This window comes from Carica papaya, chromosome 3 (assembly GCF_054855325.1).
Source record: "Carica papaya isolate Zhongbai chromosome 3, ASM5485532v1, whole genome shotgun sequence".
Taxonomy (NCBI): domain Eukaryota; kingdom Viridiplantae; phylum Streptophyta; class Magnoliopsida; order Brassicales; family Caricaceae; genus Carica; species Carica papaya.
The window spans coordinates 30027897-30054518 of NC_142311.1; the positions used below are offsets into that span (position 1 = coordinate 30027897).

General features: G+C 33.2%; 2 protein-coding genes across 2 annotated transcripts in view; one reads left to right on the forward strand and one right to left on the reverse strand.

Annotated features, from left to right (window-relative positions):
• The window catches only part of SUV2 (protein dimerization), a 31759-nt gene extending 19957 nt beyond the window's left edge, over nt 1–11802 (forward strand). The window contains exons 7-12 of the mRNA XM_088216419.1: nt 4875–4957; nt 5579–5917; nt 6004–6110; nt 9482–9636; nt 10589–10785; nt 11164–11802. Coding sequence (XP_088072545.1) covers nt 4875–4957; nt 5579–5917; nt 6004–6110; nt 9482–9636; nt 10589–10785; nt 11164–11428 — 1146 coding nt within the window. The 3' untranslated portion in view covers nt 11429–11802. The remainder of the gene's footprint in view (nt 1–4874; nt 4958–5578; nt 5918–6003; nt 6111–9481; nt 9637–10588; nt 10786–11163) is intronic.
• A 4793-nt stretch (nt 11803–16595) lies between these two features.
• Nucleotides 16596–25615, reverse strand: STRS1 (DEA(D/H)-box RNA helicase family protein). Its single transcript, XM_022049210.2, has 13 exons — nt 24925–25615; nt 24699–24823; nt 24263–24370; nt 23419–23499; nt 21012–21090; nt 20340–20425; nt 19926–19982; nt 19745–19812; nt 19311–19379; nt 19092–19185; nt 17467–17631; nt 17270–17362; nt 16596–16939 (listed from the first exon to the last, which is right to left on the reverse strand). The coding sequence occupies exons 1-13, from the start codon at nt 25526–25528 to the stop codon at nt 16838–16840; spliced, it is 1731 nt and encodes a 576-aa protein (XP_021904902.1). The 5' UTR covers nt 25529–25615; the 3' UTR covers nt 16596–16837.
• Between the last annotated feature and the right edge of the window lie 1007 nt (nt 25616–26622).

Below are 26622 nucleotides of genomic sequence, written 5' to 3' on the forward strand. Positions count from 1 at the left end.
TCTTTAAACTTTAGTTATGTGATTTTAAATACTGTTTCCCTTACTGAATTTAAATGAAATTCATCCCTAGTCCGTGCCTCCTAGGTGTTAAGAAAGTTGAGGGTTTGCTCTCTAAATCACCTTTTGGAGTTCAGGTAAATCCAGTTCCAGACTCTTGATAATACTTTGCAACATAATTCGAGTACAATAGTTACTCTGCACTCTGATGCAGTTTCCTATAAAGATCCTACCTTGTATTTAATTTCTATCTTATGGCCTTATTGTAGGGAATTGAACTCAGAAGGTTGTAAGAGATTTCCTAATTTCGCTTCAATGTCAAAATTTTATTTTGCACTCATATCTATTTAAGTACTTGACTCCTTTTTACCTTTTAAGTATTTGGGACGTCACAAAATAGTAGGTGGAATTTAAAGATTTTACAAAAGTCTTTACTTTATGGAATTCTTTAAAGACATCCATAACATAAAATAGTAGGTGGAATTTAAAGATTTTACAAAAGTCTTTACCTTGTGGAATTCTTTAAAGACATCCACAACATCCTCTTTCGCAACAAGCTAGAAATCTTGAAGGACTTTCATGTTAAAACCGTCGGGCCTTGGAGCTTTCTCGTCATTGTTCTCCTTCAGGCCTTCTAAAAGAAAACTCCTCTATATCAATCCTTCTGGCTTCGTCTAGCTCTTGAACTGAATCCCATCAAGCTTGGCTCTTTTGCTGAATTCTTCTTCATACAACTTCTAATGAAACTTTTTGGCTTATTCCTTGAGATTCACATTACATTGTATGCTCCTCTCATCTATAACTAATTCTTCCATATAATTATGTCTTCTTCTGTTGCTAGCCAGACAATGTAAGAATTTTGTATTCCTATTACCTTCTTTAATCCACTTCTCTCTCGCCTTCTGTCTCCAAGACATTTCCTCCCTTTGAAGCTTGTTGGCAATCTCTATCCTTAACCCATGCAACCTTTCCCTCTCTCCCCGAGTCAATCCATTCTCTCCTTTTAATTTATCTAAAGTCTCGAGTTACTAAATCAGAACATTCGTTTCTTGCTCTTCCACTAGGTCTTCAATCTGTCCGCTTCTTGGTCTCGATTTTCAATAGATCAGATGGTTAGTAACATTCACTTCTAGATAAAACTTGAAGAATGCTTCTAAGGGAGTTTTAAAGTTTAGAACATTGGAGGATAAATGGTTAATAATATAGGTGATTAGAAGGATTGTTTCGCCCAATATTGTCTTGGGACATGGTTTTGGAAGAGGAAGACTCTAATGGTGGCTAGAAGATGATTATTTTCGCGTTTTGCTATTTTGTTTTGTTGTGGAACATGGATGCAAGATGATTCATAAATAATTCTTTCTTAGTGGAAGAATGATGTGAGTGTGTAATTTGTCTTTGACATTGTTAGTGTGAAATCTTTTTATACAGGTTCTAAATTGGGTTTTTGTTATGTTGCAAAACTAGAGTATTATATGGTTAACATCATATTTAATTTTAAGTAAGAAAAACCAAGTGACTCTAGTGTAAGCATCAATAAATGACATAAACTAACGAGTCCCAAAATTGTTATATGTGTCAGTTTGTTTCCAAGTATCACTACGGATTAATAAAAATGAAACTAAACTTCTTTTATTACTAATAGGAAATATTACTTGCTTATGTCTGACAAACTTGCATACATTGCAATGTAAATTTTCATAATTTGAATTCTTAAATAATAAAGGAAACATAACCTTTAAAATAGAAAAAGATGGTTGACAAAATCTTTTGTAGTATAGCCAATGCTTTTGTATGCGGTTGGTACTAACAACAGAGAGAGATAAACCAGGTGCTTCCAAATAGTAGAACCCATTTTTGGCTTCAGCACATCCAATTATCTTTCCCAAGTCCTGGTCCTAACAACCATGATGAGAAGAGAGAAATGTTGCTTTGCAGTTCAAATCTTGTGGTAGCTTAGTGGCAGATGCAAGATTGGTATACAATTTGAAAACATGCAACATATTTTCTAAAACCAGAATAGGACTAAGTTTAATATCGTCCTTGCCTGTAATCATGTTGAGAGAACTATTTGCAGTGTCAATTTTTCTATTACTTAGATATGAAACATATATATGGAAATGTTTAGAAGTATTGATTATATGATATGTGGCTTCTGAGTCTATAATTCTTAAATTTTTAGATGATTTATTTGAGACATCTAAATCATGTAAGAAAGAAATATACATGAAAGTTCTATTACACCTGTCTAGTGGGTTTCTCAAGATCCTTTAACCGACTTTGCAGTCGTTCAATTTTAACTGTGAATGCAGTGAGATCAATAGACTTCTCTTTTTCTTGCTAGTTGACTCGTGAACCTATCTGGGAGACTCATGTGAGGTAGTTTTATATTCCTATTCGCACTAAACTTCTTTCATTGTTAATAGAAAATGTTACATACTTATGTTTGACAAACTTGCATATAACACAATGCAAATTTCCGTAATATGAATTTTTGAATAACAAAGGAAATATGATTTTTAAAATGGAAAAAGATGGGTGGCCAGGTCTTTTGTAGTATAGCCGAGTCTTGTATATGGGGTCGGTAATAATAGTTGAGAAAGATCACCCAGGTGCATTCAAGTAGTAGAGTTCGTTTCTAATTTCAACACACTCAATCATCGTTTCCGAGTTCTGCTCCTAAAAGTTAGTGAGAAGAGAAAAATGTTGGTTTGTAGTTTAAATCTTGTGATAATTTAGTGAATGACACAAGATTGATACAAAGTTTAGGAAATACAATACATTTTTTAGGATTAGGGTGGAACTAAACTTAATGGTGCCATTACCTATGATTATATTGAGAGAATTATATCCAAAGACAAGTTTCTTACTATTTAGACATGAAATATTTGTATAAAAATGTTTAAAAGTATTGGCTATATGATTTGTGGTTTGTGAGTCTATAATTCATGAATTTTCAAATTGTTTATTTGAGGCATCTAGATTATGTGAGAAGGAAAATAAACATGAGTGCTTTTTTGCACCTGTACCAGTGGGTTTTTTAAGATCCTCTAATCGAATTCACAATAATTCAGTTTCAACTTTGAATGTAATGAGATCAGTAGACTTCTCTTTCTCCTACAGGTTGATCATATGACCCCTGTATCCTCATTTCTTAATAAACGTTTATTGTTTCTGACAAGAAATATTACATGTTTATGTTTGACAAACTCGCATGTACGGTAATATAAATTTTCATATTATGAATTCTTAAAGGGAAATGAAAAAAATGGGTAGCTAAGTGGCCAAAGTTTGTTTAGGGTCGATGGTAACAATAGAAAGAGATCCGCCAGGTGCATCCAAGTAATAAAGTTCATTTTTGACTTCAGCACATCCAATCATCTTTGTTGAGTTATGGTCTTGAAAGTCATAGTGAAAAGAAAATTTTGCAGTTTAAATCTTGTGATAGCTTAATTATTGACTTAAGATTGATACACAATTTAGGAATATGCAACACATTTTTTAGAATTAGGATAAGACTAAGCTTAATGTTGCCGTTGCCTGTAATGATGTTGAGAGAACTCCAGTTTCAATCTTCCTACTACTTGAACATGGAACATATTTATGAAATTGTTTAGAAATATTGATCATATGATTTGTAGCTTTTGAATCTATAAATCCATGAATTTTCAGATGATTTGAGTGCTTTACTACAGTTGTACTATTAGGTTTCTCAAGATCCTCTAATGAACTTTGCAGTCATCCAATATCAGCTTTAAATGCAGTGAGATTAGTCGACTTCTCTTCCTCCTAGTGGTTGACCATATTAACCTGTTTGTGAGATTTTTGTGGGGTAGTCTTATATCTTCGTATCTTACTAGAGGTATTGGGATTACCATATAGTTTTCAACATTTTCTTTGGTGTTTCTAAGTTTCTTGCAAAAAGTACATTAGGGATAAGATTATCCCTGTTATCCAATCCAAGAGGTGAGCTCTCAGTATGGCTCAATTCCTTTGTTGACGAGGTTTAGAGTCTTGTGAGACCAAGACTGAGCTGAGTTCTCAGTGTGGCAGTCATAACAAGATCTCCAAAATCCTCAATGCCCTGGTCATCAATGCCTTCTAGCAGTAAAGGTGGCTGCATCCTTGCCCATAATGTTCATTGCAATCAAAGCAAAGGCCCTTGGAATGTCAATCCTCCATCCTGCCCAAGATAGTCCCTTCAAAAAGGGACATCGAAGCAAACCCTAGTAGGGTCGTCATCCCTTTGATTCTTCCCTTTCTTGTTGTAGTTTGATAAGCCTTACAAAGCTTCCTTCTGGACTCATAACACGTGGCCTGACATTAAATGGATTGTGCTGTGTGCTAATATGACAAAGACAGACATGAATAATTGCTGGCACAAACGTGATATGACACAACACCTTAAAGGGCGCAATACCTTAAATGGACCATCCTGCATGACACAGACCATTGTATACCAACTTGTGTTAGTAGTGTGCTTGTGTAAGCTTCAGTCTTAAGGGATAGAGATGTAGAATAAAAAGATATTTCTCATATAGTCTTGTACTATAAAATCAATTTTATATTTATTTTAGAGTAATTTTATATATAAATAGTTTCTTGTTCTTCTCATTGGAATTTCTACAAATCTCCATGCAGTATTTCATTATGGTAGGAATATTATACAATACAGAAGTAAGTTAACTTATCAGGAGTAATGAAGCTAATGTTTCTCATTCGTGTGCAAGTAATCGTAAATTTAAAGTCATCCTCTACTGACTGCTATTTTGAAAAAGAAGAAACAGTTTATTTATTTAATCAACAGGGTTGTAGCTCCCAAGGCTTTCTTGATTAATCTTCTTTCCCGTTGCTAAAGGTCTATTTCCTTTTTGATACAGGATGTTATTGTTCATAAATCACTTTGTATACTGCATAAGTTGTTGAATAATCTTTTGGCACTGGAAAGGAGATCTGAAGTTAGGTATAGCTTGCACCTCCTCTCATTCTTTTCCTTATGTTTCCTTATCTTGTGGTTTGACTAAGTTAAATTGAGTGCCTTAGACTGCTTCTGGTCGTTCATTTTGGTCATTTGGTAATGTTAATACTCTGGAATGCACGTTAGTCAGTTTTAGTGTGCCATGATGATAATTTTTTGTTTATGCTTGAACTGATTACTTAAGTGTCATCTCAAAAAACTTTTGCCAAACAAGTTTCTTTGGGGTATAGTTGATCTTTAGTTGCCAGTTTCAAGTGGAAACAATGTTGTATTCTAAGGTTTAGTTGTAGCTTTTTGCTAGTACCTAATTTATTTATGGTATGTATGATTGTATTTATATATAGTCTTATCTAATCAAATTGATATATTTAAGGAGATGTAAGTAATATGTAGCTGGATCTTCTTTCTAGATGTAAATTATCTTCTACGTACCAAAATCTTATTCTGTGAACTTATTCAGGACTGATGACTTTTGACTAGAACTTTGTGGATATATGGTCAGAAGAAGATTTTATGGATAGTTAGTCATGTGGTTTGTTTCTTAGATTTCCTTTATATTGTGAGCTTATGAACTTTGACTTGATCTTTTCAGTGAACTCTACTCAGGAACAATGTCATTGTTGAGGAACTTCACTCCGTGACCAGCACTGATCATTTTCATGGATTTGAAAGTATAAAAAGGTCGAATTGCATAGGTAGTGAAGGGGCATGTAATGCAAGCGATTTTTCATTTGGAGTATGGCCTAATGCAGAAACTTCATACAAAAAGAGATCCTGGGAAATTGGCAATGCTGCAATACCACTTTATTTTGTAGATTGGATCTCTCTATTTGAATCAATCCATCAGATTGCCCTGAGAAGTACTGAGGAACATGTGAGATTAGAAGCACTCTCAATCATGAATGTGATTCTAATGAGAACTAATGCATCCACGGAGAGGGAAATGTAAGTTGGTGATATTATTTTTGGCTTTATATTCTAATTAGGGGATTTACTTCCTTGGTTCTTGAAGAATGTTTTGCTTGACTCAGGTTTGGCCACAAAAAAATATTTGAAGGCATTGCGCTGCTGTTAAGCAAGGAAACTGGCTTATGTGTGAGAAAGGAAGCTGTGCGCCTTCTGTACCTGCTGCTAAATTGTAATCCTAAATTGCCTTCCCTTTTATTCTTAATTTCTTCTATTTAATCGTGACATGAGTCATGAGTGCTTTACACAATTAGATTGGACTTCCAAGTTCTCTTCTACTATGTTTAAATTGTACTCTTGATTGTCAGTTACTGTTAATAAGACTTCAAAAGCTTTGTTTAAGGCCTTCTAGAAAGCCTCATTTGGTTTGTTCAGTGTGGTAATTGATGTGCTAGTAGATTGGTGGTGCATCTCTCAAGTGCTTGGAGTAATTTAGGATCTTTCGGTGCCTGAAGGTGGATGTCACAGCCCTGTGTCTAGGATTGGGTCAAGGAGCCTTCCATCATGAAGTCCTTGAGCAAGCTAGAAGCCCGGTTCCTCGATTTCTAGCCTTGACAGCTTTTGGTTAGGCTCATATAAGAGAGCCTTGAATCTTGGGTAAAACTCTGAACTTTTAGGTTGAGTAGATCATAATTTTTTTTATTATGATAGGCATATTTGTAGGGAAGCTATCTGAGTTAGAGTACTATTGTACAACCAGGACTCTTACACCCTGTTCTACTGAACTTCCTGATAAAAAGTTTATTAAAACTTCTTCCTAAGTAAGACTCTTAAAATAAATCATCCTAAACAGTCCTAGATCCTCTTTTCCTTAGCTGCCACTAATTCCTTTGCATGGATTCTGTGGAATAATATTCTTGTGAACCTCCTTGGCTTGTCAGCAGCAGGGTCTTGTGACATTTCTCCCCTCCCTGAGATGATTGTTGTCCTCAAGCGCATAATGTGGATGCTGCAACAGTATGTTCTCTTCTTTTTGCCATGAAGCATTTGCTGGTGAGAGACCTCTGAGGATTCAGTAACTTATGTTTTACAACAACTTTCCACCACTCCAATATAGCCTTTATTGTATTCCCAATGAGGGGCCCGGGGCAAGGACAGTTAAACCAGCTTATTCCCAAACAAAGTTTTTAAGTAGGAGACACGGAAATGCCTACTAGATATGTGCTCCTTCTGGTAGAGCCAATTGGTAGGTCACTGTTCCTATTTGTTATATGATTTAATAGGGGCAATAGAAACAGGGCAACATTTTCAAATAGTGGTGGTAGCCCAAGGATACTTCCCTATAGTGTTCTTCCAATAATTGGTTTACTTCACTATAGAGTTCTTCCAATAATTGGTTTACTGATTTAATTATTTATGTGGAATTAGAGAAAGAGGTCAAAATGTCTTGGAAGCTCATAGCTCCTTTTCCTAAGAAAAGGCTCTTTTACAAATTAAGTTAGGCTGTGTTTCACTTGCATCAGTTTGAGTTTGTGTCAGTGTACTAAGCTTGGTGTCAATTGCTGTGTAATGCATCCTGTTAGAATAGAATATTCATTTTCCAATTAGTTTAATCTTTTACAACAGGTCATCAAGCCTAGTTATTTAATAGAGACATGAAACTGTGTCTCCGAGGCTCACCCTTTGTCAGGTTGGGATTGTTATATTTTTGTCAGTTAAAGCTTTTCTTATTGTTAGCATTATTAGTTAGATGCTGTTAAAGCAAGCTTGAATCTCGGAAACTCACCCTTACTATTACCTATTTGTTGTCCATAGTTCGATATTTGTGCAAATTGGTGTTTTATTTTCATCCATTTGAATTTATGTTTATGTGCTTAGCTTGGTATCCTCAAGCATGCGAGGCAATCTATAAGAGTATAAATAATGAAGTTGAGTATCTTCAAATTAATTTAAGCTTTTTTAGACTATTGGTTACCCTACCTGACAGAAATAATTAGGTTTCCTCTGATTATTTTCAGCTTTCTCATTTTGGATTTCTTGTTTTTGATTGGCTATGGTTGTGTTGTCTTCTTGCAAATTGCAATGTCTGTGAGAGGGCATACGGGCTTAGGGTTTCTATTGCTAAGATTGGCATTGTAAACATATACAAGGCAACAGGCATGTACATTCTTTTGCTGGGAAATGAATGGGGGTGGGGGGGTTACAGTTTTAATGGATCTCTTGTTGGCATAAGGTAGTCAACTGTAAGTGTGGCTGGGAAAAAAGAACGGGTGGGTTGCCAAGGAAGATAGTTTATTCTGCTTCCAAAACATGATTGGGCTGGGGATGCTTCTTTTTATCTACATTTTCCTAAGAGTTTCCTTCTCTATTTTCACAAAACCTTAATCTATTCTCCATGAGTTAAATTCATGGGTGATTAGACCTCAATTTCTTTGGAGATCTTCATGGTTTTGTAGAAAATAAGGAGAAATTAGGTTGTATATTTTCTATTTTTTTTTAGTAGCTGTAGATTCTGTGTACAGAGGGAGTCACAAACAGATTTCCTCCTCCCCATAAAATTGTTAGGATCTTGTTACAATTTGTTATGTTTGTTAGCATTTAGGGTGTATAAGTACCCATCATTCATGATGGAAATATATGAGGAGCAACATTTCCTCTCAAATAGCTTCAGGTTTTTTAAGAAAACAAGACTTCCTTAAAAAAAAAGGATAATACGAATTCTGGCTTTTGTGCTTCCTTGTTTCTTGGAGTGATGTTGGACTCAAGGAGGAAAATTTTCAACTAGTATAAAACAAGAGCTATATTGCACTCCCTTATAAGCCAACCAGGGTTGGAGGGCTCTTGTCTACGATCAAACCCCTTGAATTCCTAGTTTATTGCATCTAAACCCGTCCTGAAAGAACTTGGACTAGTTTCTCATTTTTATTCGATCAATTTAATGAAATACATCCTATGTAATATGGATCCTGTCCTAGTTTGTTGCATTCCTACATGGAGATCTGTAAGAAGAAATCTAGATGGAGACACTTAATCAAAGAAAAGGTTTTGGTTTATAATATGTATCCCGTACATGCGATCAGTTCACAGTTTGCCGACGTGTTAACTAAAGGCCTGAATGATCCAGTATTCCAAGTTATGGACAGTATCTATTCCCTAACTTGAGGGGAGTTTTGAAGAGTTTATGTAATTAGGTTAAAAGACATTAGGATAAAATATATCCTATGTAATTAATGTAATTAATGGTTTTTTTTTTCTATTCTAGAAAACTTATATATATAGAACTATAATTTTTAGTAAAATATATTTTCAACCATTTTTTATCCGTTCCTATAACTTTGGACTTCTGGTTCCCCGTAATTTTCTTCTAAGCTTGTTTGCTTACCGTGCCCTGCCTAAACTTATTGACCTAGTAGACATAGGGTTGAATAAAGCTTGACCTGAACTGAACTTCATCTCAAAAAGCACGAGTTTTCTACTCACGTTTTCTCAGTTTCCTGGCTGTTTCTAGAGTTTGAGATTGATGGGTAATTTATAACTGTTTTTCATGTCTCCAATTTTTTCCTGACAGCTTTTTTTTCTTTTTTTTTTTCTGTTGAAAACAAGGTCCCAAACTTTTGGTCATGTTTAGCTCTGGTTATAAGGGTGAAAATCCAAGTGCTGAAGATGACAGAGAGGAAAGTGCTTCAGCTTTTAAAGGATTTGATATGATCCTCGAGGGCTTCGCAGACTGTTTAGCCTCCTCGAGTAATAGTGTAGAGGTAGCCTGCTGCTAAAAGTTTATACATTCTCAATTTTGTATCAGATTGATTTTGTCCATATGACTGTTAGTATTGTTGATTCCTGTTAATTTTGTTGATGAACCTAAATCTCAGTCTGAATGATTGGACTAAGGCGTTGAATTTTGGGGTGTCGAGTGTGTCTTAACATTGTTATTTGATGAAAACCAATGTTAGCTTTCTCCATTTTTTGATATGTTCACAGAGAAAATACCATTGGTAGAAGTTCATAATTTGAGCAGAGAAATGTTTTATAGATATTTTCGTATGCTACTTTCTATACTGTTGATCATGTCTTTTATGTAAATATTTTGTTACGCTTGTAAATTCTCTTTCTTGATTACCAATAAAAATAGTAATAATATATTTCAAAAAATAAAAATAGTAAAAATAAATTTAAATATTTCCATGTTTTGCTTAACTATTTTGTTCCTTTGATTAGGCCAATGTCTGGTGTGGTGGTTCTCCTTGTAATTTGTTTATCAATGTCGAGAAGAATTTTGAACAGTTACAAACTTTTTTTATTGAGAATTTACTTGTGGGCGCATGCTTTAAAGATCTGCTGATCTCTTCACCTCTAGGATCTTTTCTTGAAGGTTGGAATTATAATCCAGTTATCTCCAGTTAAAAACTTAGGTGCCTGGAACCAGTAGGACAGTAATTAGTCCCTTTCTTCTTGTTCTCAAATGTTGGCTCATTGCTTTCCTTCTAAACGTTTCTGTTCACGTTGTTTGCCACTCTTTACACACCTATTTTTCCTTGTTGTAACTATTATAAACAAAATCTAGGGAGCACCCATGTGGTGCAGTGGCAAAGTGTCTCCAGTACGGAGTTTTCTTGTTCGGTGTTGAGTCTTGATCTTTGTGAATGCTGCTGGCAGTAGCCAAAAGTGAAAAAGAATCTGTCTCACAATCTTAACTGATTGGACTTTCAGGAGCTGGACCTTTGCAGAAATGTTATCATTGTGCTTGCTTTCTTAGCCTCATCTGGAAAATTTGGTTTTGAAATTCTAGTGGTTCACAAGCTATCAAGAGACAGAAATTTTCTACTGCTCATACTACAAATGTTGATATCAGAGACAGACATGGAATCAACCTTGCAGAGTGAATGTGCGGGGATTTTTGAGAAAAGGTTGGTGAAATGGGTTTATATATTCTAATGCCTCCAAATTGCCGACACTGGCTCTGGCTTTTGTTTGGTGTGGTGGTTTGCATGTCCATAAGTTAGAGGCTTACATTTTTAATATACATGTTTCAAACCAGTAAACTTCATAACTTCATGATGGGCTATTACTATTGTTTTTATTCTTTGTACATGCCAAGGTAGTTTTTTTTAAAAGACCTCTTGCATTAAGTTTGACAACATTTATTTCCTCCAAAAAAGTTTCAAGAACATTTCTATGATTTTCTTACCATGCAGCACAGCTTATGGTTTGAGGTCATCTGAAGGCTGTATTCTTTTATTTTCTTCTTGTTAAATTGCTACTCATATATTGAGCCTTGCCTGTAGGACCTTGCTGATGCGGGAGGCACTGATATTACTTAATAGACTTGCATCTAATCCTGTTTCCTCTGCAACTGTACTGCGAATGTTGACAAACAGCAGAGATATGGCCAGCCTGACGGTTGATGTGGCAAAGAGGTTATCTCGGAAGGAACAGGTACTACAAGGATCTGATGCTGCCAGTCAGAAAATTAGAGAATCTGAAATCATTGACCTAGCACGAGCCTTTAAGAAACGGATTTTTAACTTTTTAGGAGATAGCCTATCTTAATGTATTGCATGCTTAAAAACGATTGTATAGATTCTGTATTGTGCTTCACTGCTTCATAATTGTTATAGAAAGCATGAAAACTGAGAGCAGGAAGTTCTAGGAGGTTTTTGAGTGAGAAACAGTAGCTAGATTTTGAGGAGCCTTGTAATTCGTTCTGCAACCACAGCTTTACTGGCTGTTGAGGTGGAAAATTTGACATGGCTTGATATGCACTATTGAGAATTATATGATGTAAAAAGAAATTTCCTGGCTGTGATGCCATAGGTTACCTGCTCGTTGTCTAGTTTTATATTGCTCCTGTATGATACATTTCAGCAAATCTGATTTGAAAGAAGGCTATGAAATCAACGCAAGGTGAAGGGTTTTTTGCATAATTTTATAGGATGTGAAAATTGTGAAGGATGGATGCTTGTGGAATTTTCGGAATCGAGAAAAGGGAAGCTCCGTGTGTAAGGGTAAGTTTCCAAAAGCATGCCGTAGACTTTAATCATTTCACTTTGTGCTCTTTTCTTTCTGAAATTCAATAAGATTGAAATTCTTTTTGTTTTCTGTCGAGACTGCTTTCATGGGATCACATTCTTATAAACATTTTATTATGTTATGATCCATTTGTTTGGATGAAAAGAATTTTGTCTTTCTTCCTGGCTTATTGGAAGTCTTTATAACTATCCCAACATGAATATAACGAAAGCTTCAAGGATGGCAAATCCCTGAATACGTGTAAGCGTAATTTAGTCGTGATAGAAAAATATGAAGACCGGCGTGTTTGGTCCACATATTTTGGACTTCGGCCTAAGAGATTTGGAACCAAAGAGACGGGCTTATTTTGCTTCTGTCCCTGTTTGGACCGAAGTACATAAATTTTATTTGAAATGCAAATGAATTTAATATATGTATACAAATAGTAAGTGTATATATGTGTATACTTACATACTATAAAAATAATTATACACTTATATATATAATGTATATATGTTATATATATATATTCATTTGTAATGTACTATAATATATTTTAGAAACTATTTTTTGCATAAATTGATTTATCATGTGTTGGTTCCAAGAACTTAATTAAAATTTTGACTATCCAGATTGAACTAGTCCAATCTATCACTGTTGCTCGCCCCGTTACGGATCATATCTTATTTTATAGGAGAATAATCGAAACATACTTAAATCACATAAATTCGAGTTAAGTAAAATAATTTAATTTTATTAATTATAATAAAATCATAAAAACGTTACATTCCTTAATTGTAAAACATAAATATATAGTACGAAATTCTAAATATTTTTTTTCTAATGATATAAATACAAAATAAAATAGTAACATCGAACTTAGAGTCTAACTTCAAATATAACAAAAACATATATCTTATACATTTTCAGAGAACATATATACGAATCGAAAATGAAACTAGAAAACATATGAATTAGAAAACGAATTCATATTGCTACATTATACAATGACTTCATCACTATTATGTAGGACTGATCAGTTACCACATATCATGCATAGGCATCCACACTTATCATTGGTTTTCCACGCACTCGAATACGGAACGACATTTATGGGCATCTCGAAACCTACCACTCCTCGAACATGAAACAATCAGAGTACGCATATCACACTGACTCACCATACACCCGAACATGGAATGACATGTATGAGCAATTAAAAGATTGAGACCCCCCGAATACGGAACGACATATATGAGTAATTAAAACATTGAGACTCCCCGAACATGGAACGACAGAGCACCCAATCACATTGAGTCTTAGCATGATGGAGGTGGAACGAAACGCCTCGTCTCCTTAATTAATGATGCACACAAAATGAAAACACTTTCGAAATTACATAGCACTTGCATTAGAATCAAATAAAGACATAACACTTAAAATAGATTAACGAAATCAGAAACAAATTCATATTGCTTCATTGTATAATGAACTATTCTTTATCACTATTATGGAGGATTAATAAGTTATCATACATTATGCATAGGCACACATACTTATCATTGGTTCCATATGCACTCGAATACGAAATGAAATATATGAGTACTTTGAAACACTACTACCCTCGAATATGAAACAGTCAGGATACTCAGATCACATTAATTCCTCATACACATGAATACAAAATGACATATATGGGTGCATATGTATCATTTTGCCAAGACACTCGAATATGGAATAACATGTATAAATACACTGAAGCCTAACATTATGCATATGCTTTCGGAACAACTCATTTCTATAATGAGTGATGCAAACATATACCAAAATCACATTTCGAAATTAAAAAACGAAGTAACACTTATATTGAAGTAAAACTTTAACAAATACTTGCTTAACGCAAACGAAAGTACAAATAAAATATTTTCTAAAAATATATAAGACATAATATTATAACATCTATTTGCACAATTTTTTTATACTGAAAAAACGTAAAATACTTCAAAAATATGTAGATTAATGAATCTATAAAATTCATTTACCTTAGATCCTTAACAATCGTATTTTAAACATTTTCTTTTAACCATCGCTTTATGTATCCACTCGGATAAAGTCTCCTATTGTATTGCTTCAATTTTCTTGTGTAGCATGTAATTTCAATTTTGGCAAAGTTCTGGTTTTTTTATGATATTTTTCTCTAAAAAATCGGGTAGAGTTCCAGGATGATTTTGGTCACTTTCTTTTTCACGATTTATAACATTCTTTTGACCATGAATCTTCTTTCTCTTCTAATTTTTTTTTTTGTGTTTTCACAAATTTAGAAAAGTTTCTCTAAGGTTTCTTTCTAAAAGAACCTCACAATCTCTTACAAAATTACACACTTTGTGCTCCTTCTTCTCTCACCTCTATGTTTCTCACTTTCTCTCCCATCCACAACGGTTATAAGCCTCTTTTTATAGAAGTGGAGAGCCACGAGAGAAAGGTTGTCATCCTTCTACCATGCACTTTATCTAAAAGTTACTACCTTTCATAATGTCATTTCATTTAAAAGTCACCACCTTTCATCATGCCACTTCATTTAAAATATTTCTAACTTTCTCCATACCTCTTCATGCTTGTTCTAGATTCTTCCACATTCTTCCACTTGCTTCCTCATCTTTATCCACTATTTAACTTATTGGTAACTGAATTTGAGTTGACATGGAGCCCATTAAACTCCCTTAAACCCACCTAAGCTCATAAGGTCTATAATAACAAGTCATTAAAAGCTTCTCCACATGCCTATCAGTTTTCCTTAATTTTCTCCCAATTTTTCTTTTTTGAAAATCGTTTCCTTTTAACATTTCTTTTTCTTCATGTCTTTTACCAAATTTGGGCTTCAAATTCTATGTAGTTTGGTCTCAGGAAACGTTTCAATCATAAAAGGGCATTTTCTTCCATTATTCATGAATTAGAGTTTTTCATACGTAACCTAACTTTTCACTCTCTTTCGAATTTCACTTTTAATATTTTTCTCATAGTCTCATAATATTTTTCATCTTCTTAAAATATCGTTTCAACTTTGAAAAACTTGATTAATAAAACTCGATTTCCCTTTTAAGAAATATTCTCACTATTAAAGGATTTCCTTTAACCTAATTTTACTATTTCCTTCTCGTTTGTCATTAAACTGAGTTTTTATCCTTACTACATCTTCCTATATATATATATACATGCTTACCCAACCATACAAGACACAAGAAATCAAAATGCGAAAAATCTAGGCTATTACACGCACCCACTGGATTCTTAATTGAGTTTATAAAAATGTTTATGTTTGTTTTTGCTTATTGTTGATTCTGTATGATACGATAGAAAATTTAGTTTAGGATCTACAATAAGATATGTCTATATATTTAATTTGTAGGCCACTAACTAATTGGACTAGTTCTCTTTAATTTTCTTCAAATAGTGCCTATATTTTAGTAGATTACTTCTTATTGTTAAGAATATTTTTTTTAACAAATAAAAAGATCAAAAATATTTTTAACATAATTTAATAACTGTAATCTTATTATATACTAGTAATTTAAATTCTCAACTCCATTAAATTCAACATTATTCAAACTTAAATAAAATATAAAATTTTAACTATTAGATTATAATGTTATTAATTACCATTAAAGAGATTAGTAGATATTCTTCTATTTTTTGTTATTTGATTATCAATTGTTCTAATAAGGTTGCTACACTTAGAGAACATCTAGTGGTATCACCCCAGTCTTAGTTTGATAGTTTATTATTCTGATTTTGTTTGTTAAAATTTCTCATTTTCTTTGGATATCTGCCTAATTTGAAATTTGGATACTATCTCATTCAATGTATATACATATGCTCTCTAAATTAATTTATTTTAATATTTTGTTTTTCTACTATGGTCTTGATGATATATGTCTTTCTGCATTTAATAATTTAAGTAGTTTTTAACTAAACAGTTTGGGATAAAAACGATATAGTTTATATATATATATATATATATATAATATGCCATAGAATTGCTGTTAATATAATATCATCTATTATGTTTAATTAATTATGTTCTAAAATTAATAATAAATTTTAAAATAATAAAAATTAATAATTAGGATTATTTAAATAATATTATTTTCTAAATTATTTTAATCATTTATAGCAACTATAAAATCATTGATAATAAATTAGTATTATACTTTTATTTCACAAATTTTTAATTTATTAATTTCAGATATATGAAATTAATTAAATAAATTCGTTGAAATATTATCTTTATCCTATAACACAAGTTATTTTTTAAAAGCATTTATTCTAATAATTCAATTTATTTTAAAGTATATTATATATTTTATTCATTAAAAATGGAAATTTTAAATTATTATTATTTAGTTGCAGAACAAATATTATTTTAATTATTTAAAATAATTATAAAATTATTAATAATAAATTAATATTACACTTTGATTTTAAAATTTATTAATTTCAGATATAATAAAATTAAATAAATATATTCGTTGAATAAATTATTTCTACCATATAACACAAGTTATTTTTTAAAAACATCTATTTTCTAATTTTAATCTGATATTTTATCAAAAATTATAAATATAATGTTTTTTTTTTATTGTTCAATTACCCTTCACTTTTTAGCAACAGAAGCTAACTATCCTGTCCCTGTGTCTGATATATAATTAAATGAGAAAAATGATCCACTGAATTAAATACGAATAATAAAAAATTAAATTATATGGCATCTTACAACTCCATATTTTACGACAAGTGACAACAAAATCACAATATAGCCTCACTAAAGACCGGCTCACGGCTGACCAATAAAAGAAGGATGAGGTAACACAGGGAAAATATTTTTAAAAAGCAGTAAATCTGCTCATAGATTCAATAAATTAACTCTGTAAACTGCAACTGGCCTATAAATCTTCATATATTTGCTTCATTGTCAGAGTCATCAAACGTGATTTTCTTAGCCTTCGGAGCATCTGCAGAGATCTCTCTGAAGTGAGCCCCGTACAGCTTCGACTCCTGCATTTTCACAAACCCAGTGATGTTATAATTTGATTCTTTATTCTCAACAAGCACATTCACAACCCTGACTTGATACTATAAGCTCATACATCTATTTTTTCTCCAATTATTTCACTGAAAAATTTCATGAATTTGAATAGATTTCTACATTTTCCATATCAGTTTCAATAATTTCACTGTCAAGAATTTTTAAATCTTCATATATTTGTTATCATAATATCAAAATTTCCATATATAAGAATGCTTAAAGAGTGTATAACAACAATTTTAACTTGCAGGTGTGTATCTACATGCCAAATAAGGTACAACCATGATAGAATTGCATACCTTTTTCTTCACATGAGTGCCAAATTTCAAAAGAGCATCTGGGACAATTTGCCCAGCCTCTCTCAAAACATTCACAAGCTCCCCAGCAAGTCCCTGAAAAAATGGTCTCTCTACTTAGAAGAGAAATTTAGGGCTAACTTCTAGCATGTGTTAACTTCAGAAAGAGTAATGTATCCCATTTGAGTTAAAGATATTACCTTATTATGCTGGGTAAAAAATGTGTGAGCTACACCCTTCTTACCAGCCCGCCCAGTCCTCCCTATTCTATGGACATAATCCTCTGTGGTAAGGGGGAAACTGAAGTTAATCACTACTTCAACATCTGGAATATCTAACCCTCGTGCAGCAACATCAGTAGCTACCTGCAAATGTATGCATCAGAATCAGTCATATAACACAAACTTTTACCAGTTGCAGAGTACAATAAGTTTAAACCAACCCACTCAAACAATCAGGTACCTCAAACAAGGCAGAAGCAAGAAGTACAGAGAATGACTTCGAAAATAAATACCAGATTTTAAGAAAAAAATATAAGATATCTTGGTATTATAGCAAGTTAGAATAAGTTACGTTCTTTCTGCAGATTTATCAAAGATGGATATCAAGATGTATGCTCTTTGAATCAGATTATTGAGTATGATCATGGACTCGTTATGACTTGGATTAATACCAATTCACCACAGAACAAGAGGAAATTACAATTTCTCCCAAGGTTCTTGTGTATTATATAGAAATTACCTAATTTGTAAAAATTGAATAGGAAATCCTTTATATTCAAAATTGTTTATCATTTCTTATTCCGCATAACTAATCTCTATTAACCTTTTCATTTTTCTTCACATTACAATAATCACTTCCTCCATTCTGAGATTTCATGTACTGCCACATCACCACAATCCCTCCCTTCTTTCCCGAGGTTTAGTGTGCTACACAAAGGTCCCTTTATTTCAAAATTTAGGAAGAAACCACCCCATATCACAAATTATAATACCTTTATCCCCATCACTAGTTTCTGATAGCTTTTTCCAGTTTTGTACTGCCACATCACCACAAATAATTTTAAACCAAAAAGTACCATTCTCCTTTTTTGTATTACCACATAATAATATCCTTTTTTTCCTCCCTCCCCCCAACGTCCCCATCAATCTCCTTTCCCCAAGCACAGCAGAGTGACCGGGATATGGTGTAACTGATCTCTTAACAATTATTAAGAATTGTTACAAATGCCGTATCAAAACCTTCTTTCTTAAAATCGCTAGCAGGTATTAAGAATTAATCCATTCTTCAAAAGTTCTACATGCAACTTTTAGTGCTGGATATTCTTCTTTGTTATCAAGTTTTTTAGTTGTCATTCAACCCACAGGTCTAAAATGCCTTGCTTTGGGTTTCTGGGCAAAAACAAATAACCAGAGAAGAAGATACAGAAGATCTCCATAAACAGAGAAGAGGATTTGGGAAGAAGAGAAAATCTTGGTTGTTGTTTTGAGCACAACATGGGCAATGGCATTTGTAACGAAAGAAGACAAATTGGGTTTCTGAGAGGAGTATTGAAGGAGGATGAGAACATTTTTCTTAAAATAATTTTTTTATTTACAAAGATTAATTATTAGTTAATTTAATTTTTTATTATACTTCACATCTTTTTGCATATTTTTATTTTTAATGTATATTTTTTACGTAAGGTAAGTTTTTCATTTAACTTTTCTTCATCTAGCTTTCCATGTGAGGCCCGAGGAAAAAAATGTACTTTCCCCTTGCAAGAAAAAAGAAATACATTTACTAGAAGCAGCATAGGGCAGAAGACACCTCACAAACAACATACCAACAAAGGACATGTTCCCTCCTTGAATAACGACAATGCCTTGGACCGTTCATGTTGAGCTTTGTTCCCATGTATAGAAACAACCTTCCAACCTCTAAAGAATCAAAAGATCAAAATAATCAGCTTTCTAGTCGCTCAATTGTCAACTAGCATAGCCAGGGTTTTTGGCTTGAGCAACATGCCGATGCCAAAGGCTTCAGGAATGTCAAACAAATTTACCTTGTTTGCAGAAAATGCTCTAGTCGCTCAGCTTCTAACTTGTACAAGGCAAAAACCAATACCCTGTTCCTGCACAAAGTTAAAGCTCTGAATCAGTACGATAAGGCCACACCACCACCATTTACCATATCACTATGGCACTTGGTTGCCATTGACAAAAACAAAAATGGAAACTCCTTCAGATACAGGATGACAAAAGCCGAGGCAATGCCAATTAAAGAAAGCATGCAAGGTGCAAAAACATATATAATTCAATTGTTCGAATGCAGCAACTGAGACAGGAAATTGCAGACATCCTCTCTCCCTCACACACATCGAATCACATTCGTACATGAATGCTCCCTCTCTCTAATTTGTAGTGTACCATATTGATGTGCATACACCACATATACATGGGTAAAGTTGTGGATGGCAGATAATTTCGCTACCACTACCTCTGAGATTTGTGATATTTTTCAAGCAAAGAAACCAAACGCTGGTCACGTGATCGGTCGTCCAAGACCTGCATTTTCAAAAGAGATGTTGTAAATGGGGGTGACCAAATTTTTATCACAAGGCTTTTACTAATGTCTGATAATTATATCGGCTAAAAATCTAGCCGTTTAGAGAACAAACCTCAACAATCTGCATAACATCATGGTTGGCCGCTAAATCCACTGAACCTATAACCACCTGAAATAATGATAGTAATCCTCACTAGAAAGAACATAACAAACAACTGAAAGATAACAAACCAACTCCAGGAGAGTTGGTTAGTGCCTCCTCTCCTGACTCACGTAGTTGAGGGTTCAAGTGCTGCCATGAGCAGCTTTTCCATTAGTGTAAAAAAGAGGAAAGAAAAACATAAAGATAAAACATGAAGATTCATTGTAGATATGAAGTGTCTTAGGGCATAATCTTGATAGTTTGGATGGCTTTTGTTACATTGTAAATATGCTAATTGATATGTAAATTTTCTGTACTTGGCGCCGAGACTTCAATATACTCCACACTCTGATTTTTTTTTTTTAAAAAAATGAAGATTCATACCTTCACTGGACTAGGATCCATGAATTCCTGAGCTAATTTATGTACTCCTAATGGCCATGTAGCACTGAACATTACCATTTGGCGAGCTGCATGGATACAAGACATTTATAATGATAGTACAGTGTAGGCTAAAAATTTTTCTATAGAAAAGAAAAAATATATTAACACCAGGAGCAGGGGATAGACCCCATGCAAAACACAAATCTAAAATATCTTGTCCTAGAAATAGACTCTAGCATAACCTCAAGAAATCAGGTATTGAAACTTAGAACTAAAGCATAAAACTTCTGTGAAGATACTAAAAGATAACGTCCTCCCAAATATTTTAAGAAATACAGCCTTTTTTACACGAAGAATAACCTACAGTAAAGTTAGCGTATAAGGATTATCTTTACCAAGCAGTTGATAACAAGATAAATCTATTTTGGCACACACTATTTTTTGCTCCATGAACAAATTTATGGAACGAAATTATTAAGTAAAGTCATTGCCCTCCCCCAAGAAACAAAAAAGCAGACCGTTCAACCTCCCAGAGAATAAAAATTCTTCAGACAAATATTAATTATGAGTAATGAGCAAGTGAGGGGACATTTTGTAATGAAGAAAGAGATTTCAATTAACATAAATTTAGAGAAGTAGGAAAAGCATAGCTATCAGCGTCATAAAACGGACCAGACTGTGTCTTGCTCAATATAAAACGAACTGGTTCTTCAAATCCCAAGTCAAGCATTCGATCTGCTTCATCAAGGACCTACAGAAATTCATGCCATTTTTGAGAGCTCAAAGTGTTTTTTTTTAAATAAAAAGTGTGAAATTTTATTAACATGGTACCAAACAATCGGGGGTACCAACCCCATACAAAAACTTTACAATGTAGTTAGCGAATCAGTGGCATGCCCAAAATCCACATCACTAATCATGTCATTGAGAGCTCAAAGTGTTATTTGCATCTTTTCGAGATAAATCACATACATACTATACTACACAGGTTTTATGTCATCTTGCTTTAGCAATGGGAAAGGACTGTGTTATGGGCAATTTTTATTGGTGTGGTGTAGCAGAGAAAGACATACGAGTGAATTAGATTCAGTGAAGGTAGATCAAGAGTCCTGCAATGAGTGATTAGTCTCCAGTGGTTTTGGTCATTAGTGCTCAGATATTGGCTAGTAGGTGACATCTGAACTTAATTTAAGGTTGCGTGAATCACCTCCATTGGGTGGTTAGTGATGAATGTAGCCACTGGTCTCGGATTGTACGTATCTTTACATTTTTTTCCTTTTCCTTCACATTTTTTTTCTTTTTGGTCCCTCAGTTTTTTTAAGATCTTGTTTTGGGCAGATGTGGTGTTGTTCCATCCCCCTCTTTCAGTGTAAGATAGGAAAAGGTGGGGGGTAGAAGTTGGGCTCTAATACCAACTAATGCAAGATGAGTAGTAATTAAATTAATTTGCTTCCCATTTGCCAGCCAAACATATATTGAGGGCCAACACAATCCCAAGGGTAGCCTTCTTTGCTTGGGAGGCAACTAAGCAATGCATTTTAACTTTAGACAAATTGATCAGAGGAAAAATTTTAGTGAATGGATGTCCTCCATGGAAGAGAGATGCTGAATCTTGAAGGCATATTTTTTTGTAGTGATCATTTGCGAACTGTGGAGTTTGGCTTACAATTTGTTGGGTTTGAATTAGGTTATTCCTTTGAATTGGGTTATTGCTAGATCTATTAAGGAGGAGTTTTGTGCTTGGAGGGGCACTCAAGGGGATAAGAATACAAGGTTCTAGACCTTATGCTTTTCTATTAAGGATCACCTTTATTCTACTAAAGATCTTGGGGATTTCATGATACTTAATTGATCTGTAAATATTTTGTATATGAGTTGTATCCCCTTATTGATCATAAATATAATCATAGACCTAGCAAAGAAGTCTTAATTCATCATCGCCCATCTTTTTTTGTTGGTAGCTACTAGTCTTTATATAAGCATTAATTACAATTAATAAATAAAGTTATTAAAAAATATCTAAAGGATTCTAATTCCTATAATACTTAAGTTCTCTTAAATAGAAAATTAATATATTGCGATGCCTAAATAACCTAAATAAATTTAAATACAAAAACGATAATTAATTCACAAATTTCTTTGATTGAAATTTTTTTCAAAATAACATATTCTTATGTGGCATTAGATAATCTTAATAAGATTAGATCTAAAGAGAGTGATTCTACTATTAGGGGAAGACTAGTCTGGGTAATTTGACCTTTGCCAGTAGAGGATAGTGGTATATTATATATATATATATATTATATAAACAATGTATATATTCAAGAGCACTAAGGGGGTGCAATCCATGTAAAAGATTTAAAAGGTTATCAAAATATTTATAAAGTCCCCAAAATCCTTGCTAGAATAAAGCAGATAACCTTGAGTAAAAAGTTCAGGTTTTGGAACAAAGAATCCTTAAAGTTAATAGAATCAGATTCAATCCCTCAAAAGTCCTTCTGTTTCTCTTCTTCTTAATGACCCAAAAAGTAAGGGAATAAGACCAATCTTCTCATCCCCTTAAATGCTTGTCCAGGCACAAAGCTCCTCCTCAATGGAACCAGCAATAACCCAATTCAAACCCAACAGACCATACGCCAAGGTCCAAAGGTTGATGTCAACCAGGCACCAAAAGAGAATGTGCCTGCAACATTCAACATCTCACTTGCAAAAGAAGCATCCATTCACAAGAATTTTTCCCCTCATTGATTTGTCTTAATATAGCTTACGCATCAAATTAGCAATGTCAATTAGTGCTGACCACCAAAAAGCAGTGTAAAAGAACTTAGGAACACCTCGGGAATTGAAGAGAAATTGGACAATTGAAGGAAACCATACAAGGAAGAAAGCATTAGTTGGTACTTATCCAAGTCTCCTAAAGAAGTTTTCTCATTATGAAGCTATATAAAAGTCTGAAAAAATTCAATGGTTTGCCATCATTGAAGAGAAATGGAGTTGATATGCAAAAAAAAAAAAAGAGGACCATCTAATTACGATCAATGCATTCATAAATCAATTATATGAATTACTGTTTACTTACCACAAAAGACACCTCCCTAAGGCAACAAACATTCATTTCAATCAAATCTTTCAAGCGACCAGGCGTTCCAACGACAATATCCTGCAACCACAAGATAGATAATACCATTATGTGCATTTCACAAAGATTTTAATTAGGTGAGTAGGAAAAAGAGAGCACATACCTAAAGAGAACAGTATAGATGCAGGATCAGCAAAATAAATCAATTTCCAATATAAGCAAACCAAAAAAATCACTCTGGGGATCTGTTAGAAAATTTTTACACTTTTATGGATACCAATTCTAAATTACTTCTGAAGAAACAGAAGACCTTTGGATTGGATCACTCCATATATACCAATTCTACCATGTCATGATTGACATGGTAGCTTCATTATCAATCATCTACAACTAATTGACGAAATGTTTCATATTGCTATTAATACAACTAAGTCCAGATGTCTGCATACATTAATACAGCTCAATCGAGATTTTAGTTTGCTGCTTCATAAGTCAAACTAAACTAGACCTAAGCCTTACAAAAGCCCAGCAATAAACTATACATAAAACTGCAAATGACTCCATCTTTCATTTTCATGTCCCATTTGACACATACTATCATTTTGAACTGTTTGCGGCTATATGTGGAATTTTAGAAGCCCTCAGATCACAGTTCAGATCAAAAGGATTTGAATAACCACAAAATAAAGAAAAAGGAAGTGGACATGGGGCAGCACTTCATGGTGGCCTGTGATAATATTCTAATCAAAAGGGAAAAAAAGGTAGATATGAAGATAAAAAAGGTGTAGGCATGTCTATGCATGCGCTCTGTATACTTGTGCAAATGAAAGATAGAATATCTTACGACACCAGACTCAAGGGCAGAAATTTGAGGCTTCTTAGACGTTCCACCATACAAGCAAGCCGACGTTACACCACAGGCTCTTCCAGCATCAGTCAAAACATCAAAAATCTGCGACCAGAAAGTAAATCCAATCATTCCCCACATGCCAATATATGTTTGCATTAAAAAATGCCCTCGAGATTATTATTTGTTATTATTTCTCATGCAATTCATTAGAGTACAATTCACAATATTATGCCTATAAGCGTCTGAAGGAACTTAAACAAATGAATCATCCTGGTATATAGCTTCCCTATAAAATTATGGGAAATGTCTCCGCAGAGGATGCATCAGAATAACAAGAAAATCGTTCCACCTATAGTCAAGAAAAACTGAAAAAATACCATGTCCCAACCTCGCAGCAATACAAGAAAAAAACAAAATTTGAGTTACATACTTGCACAGCCAACTCCCTTGTAGGTGAGAGCACAAGGCAAAGCGGATTCACCCTTTTCAACCCCTTATCCTTCCTCTTCTTTAAGACACGCATAATGGCTGGAATCCCAAAAGCCAAAGTTTTACCTGGTAAGTACAAATAAAAGACACATGTAAGTTTCAGGTAAATAGATATCCCTTAAACCAAAATTACATTTTCTGATGAAAAATCTAACACATAACAGCACCTGAACCAGTTTTTGCAATCCCAATAACGTCACGACCATCCAATAGAAACGGCCACGAATGAGCCTGTATTGGAGACGGGTTCTTGAAATTCTTGCAGCATTGTAGAACATTCTCAGGCAACTTCGAATCCGCGAAGGATTTCAATGGTGCGTATTTTGCTTCTTCCACGTCTTTTCCAGTCACCACCACCTTATTTTCCTCCACTTCTTCTTTGCCATTACTTAGACCACCATCTACCTTCGACTTTTCGCCGCTACAATCATCTGATGGCTGACTCTCGATGGCTTTTCCATCTTCGTTCTCTTCCCGATGTTTTTTATTCTTTTTCTTCTTCTTGGACCCATCACCGTTTTCTTTTATCGAGGTTTCTTCAATTGATTTCCTAGTTTCTTCGTGTGTTTCTCTTTCCTTCTTGCTTTTCTTCTCCTTCTTGCGCTTCTTCTTCTCTTCCTTGGTGAAGCTTTCTTTCAGATCAATTTCTTCAACTTGTTCGAGCTTCCGCTTCACAGTTGGTTTATTTTGCAGTTCATTGTTCTTGTTTTTCTTCTCCTCTTCGTTGCAAGTATCAACTTCTTGAACAACTGACTCGTACTTTCTACCCATTGTTGGAGCTGCCTGCTATTGCTGCTGAGCGAGGGGAAACCTGAACCTCGCCCTTCGGCCGAAAGAGACATTCCAATTTTTCGTTTTAGGGTTTTATAGGGTTTATGGTCCTTCAAGGCTCAAGCGCAGATGATTCGCCCTTCCTTTTTGTCTAATTTTGAAATTGAGCTTTTAAAAAAAAAAAAAAAGTTAATTGAATTTAAGAAATTTAAAAAGATAACTTCTATATATTTTCATCATATTAATTTTATTTTTATATTTTAAAATATATTTGAATTTTCATATAATTCTGATATTTTTAAAATTTGAAAATCTGAATAAATAAAAATACGTTAAATTTTATCTTTATATAAAATATATAATTATAACTTTTATTTTTTATTTTTTGACAAAAAAGAAAATATCATCTAATATTTATCGTTATTCTTTTATATATACCAGTATTTTTGTATGCACTATTAAGACAATTATTTTATTTTATTATTTATTATTTATAAATAATTAATTTTTATAAATATTATGTCTATTAAGTTAACACTATGCTTCTTATTTTTGTATTAACTTATGTTTTTCAATTTACTATCTTGTATATGCTTTATAATTCAGTTACTGTTATTTTTTTGAATTATTAAATTATTATATATTATTTAGGATAAGTTTATTTTTTTTTAATGAAAAATGATTACTTATTAAAATAATAAATTAAGAAAAAAAAACCCATTATTTGTGTTAAGAAGGAAACAAGTAACTAACAAAAATTATTTTCAAAACTTTTTCAATATCTAATATAAATTTCACCTTTTTAAACTTGTATCATTTGAAATATTATTGTGCTGTGTCTACGATATATTATGTTAGTTACAATTTAATCATAATAATGTTTTAAATACCTGAATTAGTATATTAATATTTTAATTAATTTTATTAATAAAAAATTCAATGGTCTAATTAAATTAATATATTTTGTTTGTTTTGCATTTTTAACTCAAATTATAGTCGGTGATTATTTTTATTTAGAATTAAAAATTTTTTAACTTATAATGTGGTCTATATTTATTAAATATTTTGGTATGAAATTTTTGAGGGTTCTTGTC

Excerpts from the sequence above, each read along its gene's own strand:
- STRS1 (XM_022049210.2), bottom strand. The coding sequence starts at position 25,528 with ATGGGTAGAAAGTACGAGTCAGTTGTTCAAGAAGTTGATACTTGCAAC. Across the intron at positions 23,500-24,262 it reads CTGCCCTTGAGTCTGGTGTC|GATATTGTCGTTGGAACGCC; the intron begins GTAAGATATTCT and ends TTGTGGTTGCAG. Across the intron at positions 19,813-19,925 it reads ATGTTATGCAGATTGTTGAG|GTCTTGGACGACCGATCACG; the intron begins GTTTGTTCTCTA and ends TTGAAAATGCAG.